The 16,038-nt window shown below is 35.2% G+C and overlaps 3 protein-coding genes across 3 annotated transcripts; 2 read left to right on the forward strand and 1 right to left on the reverse strand.

Moving 5' to 3' along the window:
* The first annotated feature begins 1,143 nt into the window (after positions 1 to 1,143).
* Positions 1,144 to 4,101, forward strand: LOC103947888 (calcium-dependent protein kinase 24-like). Its single transcript, XM_048577569.1, has 8 exons — positions 1,144 to 1,790; positions 1,922 to 2,045; positions 2,126 to 2,269; positions 2,424 to 2,576; positions 2,727 to 2,842; positions 2,944 to 3,111; positions 3,221 to 3,454; positions 3,714 to 4,101. Exons 1-8 carry the CDS (start codon positions 1,260 to 1,262, stop codon positions 3,855 to 3,857), a joined length of 1,614 nt encoding a protein of 537 aa, XP_048433526.1. The 5' UTR covers positions 1,144 to 1,259; the 3' UTR covers positions 3,858 to 4,101.
* Positions 4,102 to 9,900: 5,799 nt separating this feature from the next.
* LOC103947851 (beta-glucuronosyltransferase GlcAT14A) lies at positions 9,901 to 13,711 on the forward strand. The gene is made up of 4 exons (XM_009358819.3): positions 9,901 to 11,209; positions 12,151 to 12,226; positions 12,313 to 12,428; positions 13,075 to 13,711. Exons 1-4 carry the CDS (start codon positions 10,609 to 10,611, stop codon positions 13,581 to 13,583), a joined length of 1,302 nt encoding a protein of 433 aa, XP_009357094.3. The 5' UTR covers positions 9,901 to 10,608; the 3' UTR covers positions 13,584 to 13,711.
* On the reverse strand, positions 13,595 to 15,851 carry LOC103947850 (glutamate formimidoyltransferase). Its single transcript, XM_009358818.3, has 3 exons — positions 15,670 to 15,851; positions 14,345 to 14,759; positions 13,595 to 14,213 (listed from the first exon to the last, which is right to left on the reverse strand). Exons 1-3 carry the CDS (start codon positions 15,691 to 15,693, stop codon positions 13,723 to 13,725), a joined length of 930 nt encoding a protein of 309 aa, XP_009357093.1. The 5' UTR covers positions 15,694 to 15,851; the 3' UTR covers positions 13,595 to 13,722.
* Positions 15,852 to 16,038: the final 187 nt, after the last annotated feature.

Raw genomic sequence — 16,038 nt, forward strand, 5'->3', positions numbered from 1 at the left:
TTAAATTTTTTCGGGAGTTTAGTGATTTGCTATTCTCTTGGTAGCTATTTTTCATTCTATTTGATCACTGTCACATTTAGGTCACATAAGGTTGAGACTAGACGGAACCACCAACGACCGGAAACAAACTAAAACTAAAAGAAAATGAAACATGAATCACCTAATGTAATTTATTTGACAAAAAAACCTAATGTAATTTATGTAACTAAGCCAAAATGCAGCTCTTAAGCAGAAACATTCGAACAAATTGAGACCAGCATGCCAAATAAGTCAAATTTTCAAGAGAACTAACATGAAGCCTAACGGACTAATTGTATGTCAACTTCAAGCCGGCAAGTTTATTAATTGATCGAGTCAGATGGTCTAAACACAAGAACCACAACTTCACAAGGCATCGAAAAGTCTAGTACACACTTTTATTTTATTGATGGAGGCAGAGATTCGAACTTGAAGCATCGCCCATATGAAACGCTAGTTGGTATTGAAAAGTTTAATACTCACCCTCACACAACCTGTGTGGCCAAACCTACAATTCTGAGAATATGGTGGAACATGAGATTTTGGAAAGGCAGCCAAGGAGTGTGAGAGAAATAACAATATTACAAGTGTGATAGAAATAACAAATATTGCAAGTAAGCATATAATATTGATAATCTTTCGTGTTCGATCAGTTTCTTATTTGTACACACTAAAATTAGAGGATATATTGTTCATTTTAAGCTTGAATAGAATCAAACAGCACCGTTTAACTGTTGATTTGATAATTCGCAATTTGAAAATAAAACGATCTGCCCCTATAATGTTATTTAACTCAACCTGTTTGTTATTATACGTGTTCATGCCATCTAAATTAAGAAAGCTAGTGATTGATGGTTATGACACTATATTTTCTTAATTTATGCAAATTAATAATTTTGATTAACAAAATACCAAGCAACGACCACACTTGACTTCGGTTGACGGCGTTAGTTCGCAGGGCTACCAAATGACACAGATTGACGACGGGGATATACCTAACGACAGTAAAGCTGTGCCGTCAAGTGTAACAGTAACAAAACAACCCTAAGAAAATGGCGGGACGCCTTAAAACCAAAACCAACTGTTTTTCAAAACTATTCCCAGACGCATACATTTCCCAAAATTAGTGTCTCTCTTCAATCTCTCTCTCTTTCTAGCATTCTGCCTCTCTCTCCCTCTCTCTCTTCCCATGGGATCGATGTTGCAGATTTAATTGACCAAATTACCCCTTCCTCATTCCCATGGGAAGCTGCGTATGCACACCTGCGAAAGCAGGTTTCCACCACAGACGAAGAGACATCATCAAACCTTTACCTCAAAGCAGTGTACACGATTCGTCACCGCGCAGGTCGTTCGTTGCTCCAGTTGCCCACCACAGCACTATTATATGGGTGCTGGACAAGACTGCCGGTAATGACATCTTCGGCAAGTACCAGTTTGGCAATGAATTAGGGCGAGGGGAGTTTGGAATCACCTACAGATGCGTCCACAGGGAGACGGGGGAGGCTTTTGCGTGCAAGACCATATCGAAGAGCAAGCTGAAGACGGAGATTGATGTCGAGGATGTGAGGAGGGAGGCTGAGATCATGCGCCGTTTGCCTAAGCATCCGAATATTGTCTGCTTCAAGGAGGCTTATGAGGATAGGGAGGCAGTTTATCTTGTCATGGAGCTTTGCGAAGGCGGCGAGCTCTTTGATAGGATTGTGGCAAAAGGGCATTACACGGAGCGCGCTGCCGCCACTGTTACCAGGACAATACTTGAGATTTGCCAGGTATCGATATATATAATATATATATATATATATATATATATATATATATCTTTGAGTTCCGTTCTCTTGAAGTTGTCGGGGTGTTTCATCTAATTGATTATTTTTTTTAATTTTTTTTAATTTTTTTGCAGGTATGCCACAAGCATGGAGTGATACATAGGGACCTGAAACCAGAGAATTTCCTTTTTGCAGATAGTAGTGAAAATGCAGAATTGAAGGCAATTGATTTTGGCCTCTCTATATTTTTCGAACCAGGTATCTTCCAAAACATGACCTCTCTTTCTGATTGCTTTTTCGAATGTTGTTGATTTCGAATCTTGCCAATATTTTGGTAGGTCAGAGATTCAACGAAATTGTTGGAAGTCCATATTACATGGCTCCGGAGGTGCTACGGCGTAATTATGGGCCAGAAGTTGATGTTTGGAGCGCAGGGGTTATCCTATACATCCTACTTTGTGGAGTGCCTCCATTTTGGGCAGGTAAATTCGTTTTAAATTTGGGTTGTGGTTGAATTTAATTTTTTTCTTCAATTCTCAAGAATCTGGTTAACTTCAGTGCATATGATTTGCAAAAAATGAGTGAAGATATTGTTTCCCAGAATGCTTTCTAATGTTTGGTTTATACCTAGTCCAGAAACTGAGGAAGGAATTGCACAGGCTATTGTTCGGGGTACAATAGATTTTGAGAGGGAGACATGGAAAAACGTTTCGGAGGAAGCAAAAGAACTAGTGAGGAGCATGCTTGATCCAAATCCTTGCAACAGGCTCAAAGTTGAAGAAGTCCTAGGTACGTATGTTTTTACAGATGCTTGAGCAAAAAATATCGTATACAATGGCTGTGTTTCTTTCACTTAGCATGTCTTTGAAAATGCAGTAGTTGTTCTGAAGTGGAGTACATAAAAATTGTACTAACCATTCCCTATCATTTTATATGAAGATCATCCGTGGATACGAAACGCGAATCAAGTTCCTAATGTTCCTCTGGGAGAAAATGTCACATTAAGGATCAAGCAGTTCTCGTTAATGAATAAGTTCAAGAAGAAAGTTCTTAGAGTATGCAATTTCCCAAATCTCTGTTCTTTCACTAATTGTTAAAGGTGGTTCTTTGATGCTTTCACAAGCCTTGTTACCAGCTGAATTATTCATAACTTCAGGTGGTGGCGGATAACTTGCCAGAGGATCAAATAGATGGAATCAGACAGATATTCGAAATGATGGACATTGACAACAATGGAACCTTGACTTTTGAAGAACTTCGAGATGGTCTTGTGAAGATCGGACACAATGTCGCTGATCCTGATGTGCAGATGTTGTTGGATGCTGTGAGTTTATTTTGCTCGACGCCTTTTTTTTATTTTATTTTATTTTTTAAATCTCTTTTCATTTTCACATTCTACCATATCTAACAATCTCTCTGTACATATTTAAAAGGCGGATGCTGATGGAAATGGCACACTGAGCTGCGATGAATTCGTTATGGTGTCTGTTCACTTAAAAAAGATAGACAGCGATGAATTTCTCCATCAAGCTTTTGGCTATTTCGACAAGAATAACAGCGGATATATTGAGTTCGATGAGTTGAGAGAAGCATTGCTGGATGACAAACTTGGTCCAGATAACGAGCAGGTTATCCAAGACATCATATTCGATGTTGACTTGGACAAGGTAATTAATTTTCTAGTATACCATTTGAATTCTTACAAATCCACCAACTTAATATGCTTTCTGATTTATACTATTGGTACCAACTTAAGTTTTCTGCTTTTCGATATTACTAACACAAGTTTTAGAGTTTAAGATTAAGTTCGTAGCAGTCTGGGAACACAGTACGAACGATGTCCAGAAAATGAAGAGTTAAGTTGGTACCGTAGTAGTGTACTTGCAGACTTACACATTTTAACGATTTTGATGTGTGTTTTAATAGGATGGGCGAATAGGTTTTGAAGAGTTTAAAGCAATGATGAAAACTGGCATGGACTGGAAAATGGCTTCTCGTCAATATTCAAGAGCATTGCTAAATGTGCTTAGCCGTAAGTTGCTGAAAGACGAATCGTTACAAGCGAACTAACGAGGAATCAGAGCTGCTTTTGAATCATGCATCTTCGTCCTCCCAAAAATTTATGACTGAACAAAATTGATTGTCGACTATTAGTGTTTTGAAAAACTTGATCATTGTTTAACTTGTGTACAGTGAAATCCTTTCATACAAAGGAAGTGGCAGATGACTTTTGGGAATGTAGGTATTAGTGAAATAATGAGCTTTTGTAGTCTAAATGCCGAGCTTAATTTTCTCCGTTGTTCCAAACATATATACTTTCATGGGAGTTGAAATACTTTATCAAATCTTTTCTTTATTGTATCTTTTGTTTCATTTTCTTCGCCAATCCAAACATATATACTTTCACAGAAGTTGAAATACCTTATCAAATCTTTCCTTTACTGTATCCTTTGTTTCATTTCCTCTTAAACAATTAATGACACACTTTTTTATTATGGTACGACCAAGACAGTGATGGGTTTTCACCCTTGCGGGTGCGGGGTGGAGCAACAAAAGTTTTGAGGGTTTACGAGAGTGCTTTGTGTGACTTGACTTCACCCAAATTGAACAAACTAAGACCACAAATTATGTTCATGACCTACTTAGTTACAAGTTCAAGTTACTAGGTTATGCTTAGTTATAAGGTTACTAGGAATAGTAATATCTTTAAGCATATATGCAAAGTATATATATGTTCTCTTATTTTTCGATGAGGGGTTTTAATTAAATTAATAATCACAATTTCCGTATACCAAGTGGTATTTTTATTTCTAATTGAAAGACGTTTGAAATTTGATATTTTTGAATAATCATTTTATTAGAAGCATTCTTTAATTACGAAGCAGAATGTAAATATTAATGTATAACCAGAACAAAAATAGAGACTTCAATTTTTTATTTTTGGTTGTGGATATCAAGGATCCTCACTACAACATGTATCATGTATGTGAGTCACACCTTACAATATATAGATTTTATTTACGACATAATCATTTAATATAGTTAAGGTGATCTATAGTAATCTGGAAAAGGATCCGGCAGTTATCTATGGTAATCTGTAAAAGGATTTTTGCCAGATTCTTTTCTTGGGTACCATAAGGATTTTGTGATCGAGGTTGATTATCGTATATCGTGCGGTTAAAAATCATTTTAAAATTTAAAATTAAATATATAAATAGTAGGCCTGGCAAACGGGTCGTGTCTGTCGTGTTCGTGTCGTTTTCGTGTAACACCTGTTATCTTAACGGGTCGTGTCGTGTCACACCCGTTATCTTAACGGGTCCTTAACAGGTCGTGTCACTTTACCCAACGGGTAAAGTGACCCGACCCGTTATGACCCGTTATGACCCGTTAAGAAAAAAATATATTTTTTTACAATTTGCACATACCACACATTGCGACATAAATATTACTTGAAAACATTAAAACATTTCTCGTTCAAGTACTATATCTACACTCGAAAATGAAAGCCTAATAAAAAAAATAATACATACACTACTAATCTATTACAAATATTAAATGTGCAAGGATAAAGAGTTTTTGTTTTTAAGATTGTAAGTCTTTCTTAAAAGTTTACACCTCCATTTACAAAATCTTCAATTTACATCGAACATCATGAAATTATATTGGAACTTTGGCTTGATCTATTGCCTTCAAGAGTTATGTTGAAGATGTTTTCAGTAAGATTTTCCACGTCAGAACTCTCTTCTGCATAAAATTATTAAATTAATGTATATAATTATTAATATGATAGTTGATTCATACTTTTATTAAGTATATAAATTCCACTAGTATAAATATTTTAAATTGAAGATCGAATTCATTCATTGTATTCATATAGGGTCAAGGAGTGTAGTTAAAAAAAATCATCAAAATCGGAGTTAAAATAACCGTTAAATCTTGATTTTTCGTTTATAACCGTCGAAAAGCTTTGTCCCGTTACTTGATCTCTGAATGTTTTTTTTTTTGTGATTTTTTACTGATGTGATCTCCAAGCATATACAAACAATTTTGACGGTTTTGATCGTTGAAATTAGTTTTGGAGAATTCGTAAAATGATTGATTGACTAACACTTAGAGTTTATTTATACTTTTATTAAGTATAACATAAGATTTTGTGGTATCCACTTGTGTAAATATTTTAAATTGAAGATCGAATTCATTCATTATATTCATATAGGGTCAAGGAGTATAGTTATAAAAAATCATCAAAATCGGAGTTAAAATAACCGTTAAATCGTGATTTTTCGTTTATAACCGTTGAAAAGCTTTGTCCTGTTACTTGATCTTTGAATGTTTTTTTTTTGTGATTTTTTGCTGATGTGATCTCCAAGCATATACAAACAATTTTGACGGTTTGGATCGTTGAAATTAGTTTTGGAGAATTCGTAAAACGATAGATTGACTAACACTTAGAGTTTATTTATACTTTTATTAAGTATAACATAAGATTTTGTGGCATCCACTTGTGTAAATATTTTAAATTGAAGATCGAATTCATTCATTATATTCATATAGGGTCAAGGAGTGTAGTTATAAAAAATCATCAAAATCGGAGTTAAAATAACCGTTAAATCGTGATTTTTCGTTTATAACCGTTGAAAAGCTTTGTCCCGTTACTTGATCTTTGAATGTTTTTTTTTTTGTGATTTTTTGCTGATGTGATCTCCAAGCATATACAAACAATTTTGACGGTTTGGATCGTTGAAATTAGTTTTGGAGAATTCGTAAAACGATAGATTGACTAACACTTAGAGTTTATTTATACTTTTATTAAGTATAACATAAGATTTGTTGTATCCACTTGTGTAAATATTTTAAATTGAAGATCGAATTCATTCATTGTATTCATATAGGGTCAAGGAGTGTAGTTATAAAAAATCATCAAAATCGGAGTTAAAATAACCGTTAAATCTTGATTTTTCGTTTATAACCGTCGAAAAGCTTTGTCCCGTTACTTGATCTCTGAATGTTTTTTTTTTGTGATTTTTTGCTGATGTGATCTCCAAGCATATACAAACAATTTTGACGGTTTTGATCGTTGAAATTAGTTTTGGAGAATTCGTAAAATGATAGATTGACTAACACTTAGAGTTTATTTATACTTTTATTAAGTATAACATAAGATTTTGTGGTATCCACTTGTGTAAATATTTTAAATTGAAGATCGAATTCATTCATTGTATTCATATAGGGTCAAGGAGTGTAGTTATAAAAAATCATCAAAATCGGAGTTAAAATAACCGTTAAATCTTGATTTTTCGTTTATAACCGTCGAAAAGCTTTGTCCCGTTACTTGATCTCTGAATGTTTTTTTTTTGTGATTTTTTGCTGATGTGATCTCCAAGCATATACAAACAATTTTGATGGTTTTGATCGTTGAAATTAGTTTTGGAGAATTCGTAAAATGATAGATTGACTAACACTTAGAGTTTATTTATACTTTTATTAAGTATAATATAAGATTTTGTGGTATCCACTTGTGTAAATATTTTAAATTGAAGATCGAATTCATTCATTGTATTCATATAGGGTCAAGGAGTGTAGTTATAAAAAATCATCAAAATCGGAGTTAAAATAACCGTTAAATCGTGATTTTTCGTTTATAACCGTTGAAAAGCTTTGTCCCGTTACTTGATCTTTGAATGTTTTTTTTTTTGTGATTTTTTGCTGATGTGATCTCCAAGCATATACAAACAATTTTGACGGTTTGGATCGTTGAAATTAGTTTTGGAGAATTCGTAAAACGATAGATTGACTAACACTTAGAGTTTATTTATACTTTTATTAAGTATAACATAAGATTTTGTGGTATCCACTTGTGTAAATATTTTAAATTGAAGATCGAATTCATTCATTATATTCATATAGGGTCAAGGAGTATAGTTATAAAAAATCATCAAAATCGGAGTTAAAATAACCGTTAAATCGTGATTTTTCGTTTATAACCATTCAAAAGCTTTGTCCCGTTACTTGATCTTTGAATGTTTTTTTTTTGTGATTTTTTGCTGATGTGATCTCCAAGCATATACAAACAATTTTGACGGTTTGGATCGTTGAAATTAGTTTTGGAGAATTCGTAAAACGATAGATTGACTAACACTTAGAGTTTATTTATACTTTTATTAAGTATAACATAAGATTTTGTGGTATCCACTTGTGTAAATATTTTAAATTGAAGATCGAATTCATTCATTGTATTCATATAGGGTCAAGAAGTGTAGTTATAAAAAATTATCAAAATCGGAGTTAAAATAACCGTTAAATCGTGATTTTTCGTTTATAACCGTTGAAAAGCTTTGTCCCGTTACTTGATCTCTGAATGTTTTTTTTTTGTGATTTTTTGCTGATATGATCTCCAAGCATATACAAACAATTTTGACGGTTTGGATCGTTGAAATTAGTTTTGGAGAATTCGTATGCCATCAATCAAGTTCCGTGTGTGTGTGTGTATATATATTTATTAAGTAGATTTAAATCTATTTATTTTGTACGTATAAATTATAATTGACTGGTACACGGAATAGTACATACATCACGTGTCACGTGTTCATTATAAAAATAGTGAGATATGTCATGACAGTCATGTGTGTGATAAAAAGTTAATAACTTAAAAAAAAAAAAAATTTCTCACCACTTCTATTAATTTTCATTTTTCCCTCTCTTTTTTGTTTCCTTTTCAACTTTTTCTTATCATTTTCACTTTTCCCTCCAACATCTTTCCCTAATTCCCTCACTTTTTTGTTTTATTTTCAACTTTTCTTAACATTTTCATTTTCCCTCCATTTTTTTTTCCAAAAAGGACGGCAAGTTGGCAAATGCATGATCATGCATATTAAATTATTAATTCATATGCATTATAATTTTTATAAAATTTAATATATATATATATATATAATATAATTAGTATAGATAGACTTAATATTTTGGGGGTATAATTATTATAGTATATATAATTATTATAATTATTATAAATTTTATAGTTAATTTAATATATATATATATATTTATTATAATTTTTAGGGGTATAAAATTGTAAAATTAATGTATATAATTATTACAATATTTTTTTAGGGGTTATAAAATTATAAAAATAATATTTTGCTTATCGTGTATCGTGTTTACCCACGTGTATACCCGACCCGACCCGTTATCTTAACAGGTGCTTATCGGGTTACCCGATAAGACCCGATTCGTTATCGTGTCGACCCAAACACCTGTTAATTTCGTGTCGTGTCGTGTCGGGTTATCGGGTCGTGTCAGAAATTGCCAGGCCTAATAAATAGTATCTAACAAAAACTGACCGTACAATATACGATGAATGGTTGTAATCAATAAATTCCTAAGATCTCGAAAAAAAAATCCAACGAGATCCTTTTCCTCAAAATCTCACCTAACTTTTCATTTCAATTAAGTATGGGGTCATAGCTTATTCACACGGAGCTCAAATCATTTGCACTTTATTATTATAATTATTATTTAATTTTTCCGCTCTTATTTTGAATGTGATTTTTTTTGTAACACTTATTATTCATTTATACATGTATATAAATTTAATTCTTCTTAATTCTCGTGTTCATAAACTTAACACGGATTAATAAATAATAAAAATCACAGAAATACCACACATAAAATAAATGCAGAAGATTTGAACTCATCTACCCCGTATGTAAAGGTATAATGTCATAATTCCTCAAAATAAAAAACTACGTGAACAATAATTACAATAATGTATAACGTTTTTAAATAGGGATTAAAGTAAGGGAGTTTTAACGAAAAACTTACGTTACTGTTTAATTTAACGAAAAATCATATTTTTACAGTAAAAAGTCAATCTTGGTACTATGTATTTTACCCTTTATTTTCTCCTTATCATTAAACTTCAAAGTTTTCAAATTATTTTCATTAGTTTCCTTTAAATAATGGAGGTGGGGGTACATCTCTGGTGTCATCACTTGTAGCTTGTACATTCATTTTCCTATAGTCAATATACTAATTTACTATAAACAGTTATCAATTGTGATTAATTAAACTCTGCTTTTGCCCACAGTTAAAGCAAAGTATTCATACTTAATCACCCATTATTTCCCCTCTCTCTCTCTCTCTACCCTAATTTTATCAGAAAGCTGCCAAAATTCATCACTTGAGCCTTTTGATTTCTCAGTCCCTAGCTTTCTCTTGTTTCTGAATCTTTTGTGGGACCTCTCTACCTGAGTAAGCATTTCCCTCTTTCTCTATCTCTCACTTTCTCTCTCTGCCAAACTTCATTGCTTGAAGCTTCTATGCTTAGAACTTTGGTTTTGTCTTCAATTTTGGGTAAGTTAGATCTGGGTTAGTTAAGCGAAGGAGACGTTTTCCATTCATGGAAGTCTGAACTAACTCCCATGGATTTAAATTCGTTTTGACGTTACTCCTCGGTGCCAACGTATCACTGTAAGCATCTATTTTCTCTCTGAATATAAGAAGTATACATTTTTTCACATGCCCTTTTGGCCATCGTAGCTCCTCAATGCCAAAAAGTTCTGTAATTTATGCAATTTTGATCGGAACCCATGTTTTTATTGCTGAAAATTGTTAACCCCCAGCTTAGATGTTATTCATTTGCTCATTAAAGTGGCGTTTTTGGGTTCGGTAACCGAACCTCTTTGCTCCTCTTTAGCTCTAGAATCTTCAGAATATGTCGGTTTTGCTTTGAATTTGATAAACCTTTCTGGGTTTGTGAGCTGATAGAGTTTTAGGGTTCTTAGCCGAAATTTTGTTGGATAGGAACCCGTAAACGAGTATGAGGAAGTATGTAAATCATCACTCCGGAAGGGTGATTGGTGATAGGATTTGGGCTATTCCATTCATTGCTAGCTTTATCATATTCATTACCCTCTTTTTCTCTGCCATTTCCGGGATCTTTACCGCTCCACACGCTGGAGAGAAGTTGTCATTCGACATTATTCCCTTCTCAAAATCAGATGACTCAACCGGGTATTTCGTTGAATCTGATTTGAAAAGATCATTGGACACCAAGGGGGGTTCCAAAAGTGGGGCACCTAGTTTAGCGTATCTTATATCGGGTACAAAGGGTGATAGTCATAGGATGATGAGGACTTTAAGCGCAGTGTATCATCCAAGAAATCAATATATCCTGCATTTGGATCTTGAGGCTCCGCCTCGTGAAAGGTTGGAATTGGCAAGTTTAGTGAAGGCTGATCTTACTTTTCGTGAAGTAGAGAATGTGCGTGTTATGTCTCAATCCAATTTGGTGACTTATAAGGGCCCTACGATGATTGCTTGTACTCTGCAAGCCATTTCCATTCTATTAAAGGAGAGCTCAGAGTGGGACTGGTTTATAAACCTCAGTGCATCAGATTATCCTCTCATGACACAAGATGGTTAGTATCAGACTTTTCTCTTTGCTCGTTGTTACTTTTGTTGATCATGAATCATGATCAATGTTGTAGTATGATTGCATAATGTTTCCTGCCTCGATAGTTAGAGGAATTTGATACATATTTTGTGCATTGAGTAATGGTTTGGATAGCAATTCCATTGCTTGTGTTTGAGTTTCTTTTCTTCTGTATGGCCTGGTAATACGTTGCTGGCCACATTCTTCATTTTAAGAACTTTGTTTTTTCGCTTGAATTGTGAAGCAATAATAATTGTCGCAGTGTGGATTTGTGTAGCTGCATTACTTTTAATTATGACGGACTTTCTCAGAAGGGAAAGCTGGATTCTGTATTTGGTAATGGTTATAGTGAGTTTATTGTTGAGATTGATGGGTTGGGAATTTCGAAAGACAAAATTTTCAACCCTCTTAGTGTGGTAGCAGACTGAGTGGCTTGCTGCTGATTCAATATATTCTGTATCTCTTAGTATGTCGCAGTTGTTGATAATAATTATTGCTTGCTAATGAACCCTATGTATATAACTAAGTTTTGCCTGCTAATACACAATGCTCTATTGGTACCCCATGAATTGACATTTTTCTTCGAATACCTGATGAAGTCTGTCCTCATTGACTGTTCATCTATGAAATAGTTCTTTAAGATCCTATGTTCTAGAGTCCTTTAAGGCAGTTATCGAATATGTACAGTGTACCATATTTTTTCGAAGATATTAGTTTGGGACATTAAGTTCTGATGCCTATCTATGCTACCTTTCATTTATGGGAGTGTTTCTGGTCCTAGGAGTGAAAACTGCTCCGTCCTGTTGGTTTACCACTGCAATCTCATGGTGCTGTTTAATTAAGCTTCACCCAGAACATTTGTTATTTAGCTTTGTGCCTGTGATACAGTCTACTCTATGTTACTTGATCGGTTTCCTAATGGTGCAGATTTGCTTCATGCTTTCTCCAATATTTCCAGAAACATCAACTTTATTGAACATATGCAGCTCACTGGATGGAAACTGTAAGTATAGCCTAGCAAGAGAGTATTTCATTTTTGCAGTTAACCATTACGTAATCATGGTTATGCTATAATGCCTTCTTTTGCAGGAACCAAAGAGCAAAACCTATCATAATTGATCCAGGCCTGTACTTATCAAAAAAATCTGACCTTGCATTGACTACTCAGCGCCGATCACTTCCTACATCATTCAAGTTGTTCACAGGTATTTAGAATTATATATACATACATATAGAGAAAGAGAGAGAGAGAGCACCTTTTATATATGCACACTGTATAGAGCACCCTGGATAACTGTCAGCCCATTTTCATTTATATGAAGTTTTTATTGAATATTTATATAACATTACATATCATAAACATATTTCCAAACTTATTAGTGTTAGAATGGAAATGCTTATTTTCCCCGCTCGTTTAAATCCGACCAAGGGAGTTTTAATCATTATACTTGGGGCTAAAGTTACACCAGATTCACACTGATAGATCATAGATTGGATTGGACAGTAACCCGGAGTGAAGGTGATTCTAGTCTAATTTGCCGTGAAAAGAAATCACATGCAATTCAAATATACATATTTCAACTACAAAGCCAATCTAAAAGGATCAGCTAAGACCATATATTTCTGTCGAATGTTCCACCAAAACTTTCCGCCTCCTTCAGCCCTGACAAAGGGGGGAAATAGAACAAAGATTGAAAATTTTCCATGTCAAATTCCGTTTCTTCTGCAAGATGTGATTTGCTTTGCTGATTAGAAATATTCTTTATGACTTCAATCTTCATGTTGCAATTAGCAATCAATCTCTGTTTAAATAAATAGTTTCTCTCATTTTGCAATTTTCTTTGTGTGCAGGTTCTGCGTGGGTAATGCTAACGCGATCATTTCTCGAGTATTGTATATGGGGATGGGATAACCTCCCACGTACAATGCTTATGTACTACACAAATTTTGTTTCTTCTCCGGAAGGTTATTTTCATACTATTATTTGCGACAATGAGGAATATCGCCACACTGCGATAAGTCACGATCTCCACTACATTGCTTGGGACAGCCCTCCTAAGCAGCATCCCATCTCTTTGTCAATGAAGGACTTTGACAAAATGGTGAAGAGCAATGCTCCCTTTGCTCGAAAGTTTGCAAAGGATGACCCAGTGTTGGACAAAATTGATAAAGAGCTTCTAGGTCGCACAAACCGGTTTGCACCTGGGGGGTGGTGTATAGGCAGCCCTGAAGGCGGGGCTGACCCATGCTCCCTGCGTGGTAACGATTCAGTGTTTAAGCCAGGTCCTGGTTCGGGGAGGTTCCAAGTGCTGCTTCATACTCTGTTGTCCGAAGATTTTCAAAAAAAGCAATGTACATGACAGAGCAGAGGTAAGAGTTGGAAAAAAACCGAAATGTAGATTAATGCATCCATAGATTTACAAGCGCTGATGTAAAAAGACATTGAATTTCCCTTGGAAATATAAATAGAAGATCCAAGTTCACAATATCCACTTGCCATCATTGTTCTGCAGATGAAATTAGTTTCATGTATTTTTCAATAATCATATCTGGTGAGTAATCAGTGAAGTACCCCTTCTCCACATCCAACCCTTCTTGTGCCGCAAGCATCTCGACGTAGTTCTGGACGTGGTCTGCTCCGACTTGGTTGGGATCTAAGAGCATGCAAGCTATCTCCGTCGAGTCCTCACCGTGCAATAATCCTAGTGTTTGCACGGTTGGGAGTCCGCCCCCTCGGGCACTCACCATCCGCGCAATCCGTTTAGTGGCCGTGACATCCGTCGACATTATGGGAATGTTGTACATGGCAACCCACTGACGTGCACCGATCATTGCGATGCCTCTTGCCGGGGTTACGCTAGTTGGGCCTTCGTCGGGCTTTTCTTGGAGAACGTCTGGCATAAAATTGGGCCTGTAGTAGCCCAGCTCACGCCTGATCGTGTCTAGGGCCTTGCCTGTAGGGTGTGCTGCATCATACAAGTACACTGGAACTGCAGTACAAGTTAAAAAGATTAGCTTTTTATGTTTTTAATTTTTTTTTGTCTACGCTAAATTAATCTAAATTACAGGCAGAAAGATTCAAACTCAGCATAAAAATGGTGTTCAAAACCTTAGGACTAACCTTGGAATCTATTACCAATATCCACGGCCACTGCCTTCGCAAGCCAAGCAGCTTCATCCAGAGATGCCCTAGCCAACGGGTGGAAGACAATGTCATCGACAACCCCCAACCGAGGGTGAGCGCCGGAGTGCTGCTCAAGGTTGATGGCTCCAAAGGCTGCCTCAGTCATGGCCATGACAGTTTGCTGCAAGGGGCTGTATATGGCACTCCCTGTGCTATCATGCACGACATATGACACAATAGTGTACCGGGCCCTATTGTATGCTCGGTCTTCAAATTTGTTAACTATGACTGACTCCGGGTCGAGCCTAGCGGCACGCTCAATGGCGTTGAGGGCAGCGAGGTTTCGTGATTCGGATATGAAAAGCTTGCAGCAGAGTAGCATGGACTGGTCTATGGTTTTCTTCTTCTTGTCCTAGTGTCAATAACATCTCATTCACGAGTTTTAGCGAGACAAAATGAAAACGTAAGTAAAACAATGTTTTAAACTACTCTAATTTATCGAAAAGAAATTTAAATTCAAATGCAAAGGAACGGACATGTTATTCGAGTCACGTCTGCATAATGCAGTGGACTTTTATGTCAAGTAATATGTCCAAACATTATCTAGAAATTAAAATGGTCTTAATCACTTGATAATTTAAAGTCAAGAAACATTAAGTAGGAAGATCGTCTTCACGCGAATCACATCATGTCATGAACTTCCACTAGGATACTGACAAGTGTATGGCTATTATTGTTTATTAATATTAATAATTTAATACAGTTTCTTCTGGTTGATCCTGGTTTCTCCTTCCCAGCAGGTATTAACCCACAGAAAGCTCCTTCCCACAGGTATTAACCCACAGAAAGCCTTGATTAACAGCTCATGGTTTTGAGTGTGACATAAATGTTGCTCATTATTCATAGTTATGAGTGTTTAAGTCGTTAAATTTGATTTTAACAATTGTTTAGGTCTTCTATTTTCAATCTCAATCTTTCATTGTAGTAGTATTGAAGAAATTGCCATGAGTTTTCTTTTGTAAGAAATATAATTTGTTTGTAGATCATTACAAATAAAGCCAACATAAATGATTTTCGATGTATGGTTCTTGTTCCTACAGATTAACAAATCACACATATAATCGGCGAGAAATTAGAGATAATCTTGCATACAACCGGAAAAACTTACCTATCTCTGGTCAAAGAACACGTTACATGATCACAGTGATTAAGTAATGTGACCACGTGACTTATAACGAGAGATACAGAAAGAGGCGATGCATGCAAGGCGGGGAAAGCCGAAGAATCTACACTCAAGAAGAAGAAGAAGAAGGAGTTGTTACCTTGCAACCTTGGCTGAAATCCATTTTCTTCTCTCTCCAATGTTTAGCCTTTGCAGCTGAAAATTATTTTCTGCTTCTTTAGATCTGATAGACTGATAAGTGCTTTTATATAAAAGCTAAGTTGACGAGTCAGCATTGACGCGGCATACGTATCCCCGTATGTCCGCACAATTTGACAAGTCCATTCTCAATATCTAATAAATTAACAAACCAAATGAGTGAATGTGATTATAAGCAGCTTAGCACAAAAGCTTTTTTCAAGCTATCTCTAAAGATATTCTTATATTTAGCCTCCATTCTTAAATATAGCACGCTAAAATTACAGAATGTAAAAGCATGCATTTTTTTTTGTTATAATTTGTCATCTTT

Source organism: the organism of the source record quoted next, unplaced genomic scaffold (genome assembly GCF_019419815.1).
Source record: "Pyrus x bretschneideri cultivar Hongxiangsu unplaced genomic scaffold, Pyrus_bretschneideri_v1 Contig12, whole genome shotgun sequence".
NCBI lineage: Eukaryota > Viridiplantae > Streptophyta > Magnoliopsida > Rosales > Rosaceae > Pyrus > Pyrus x bretschneideri.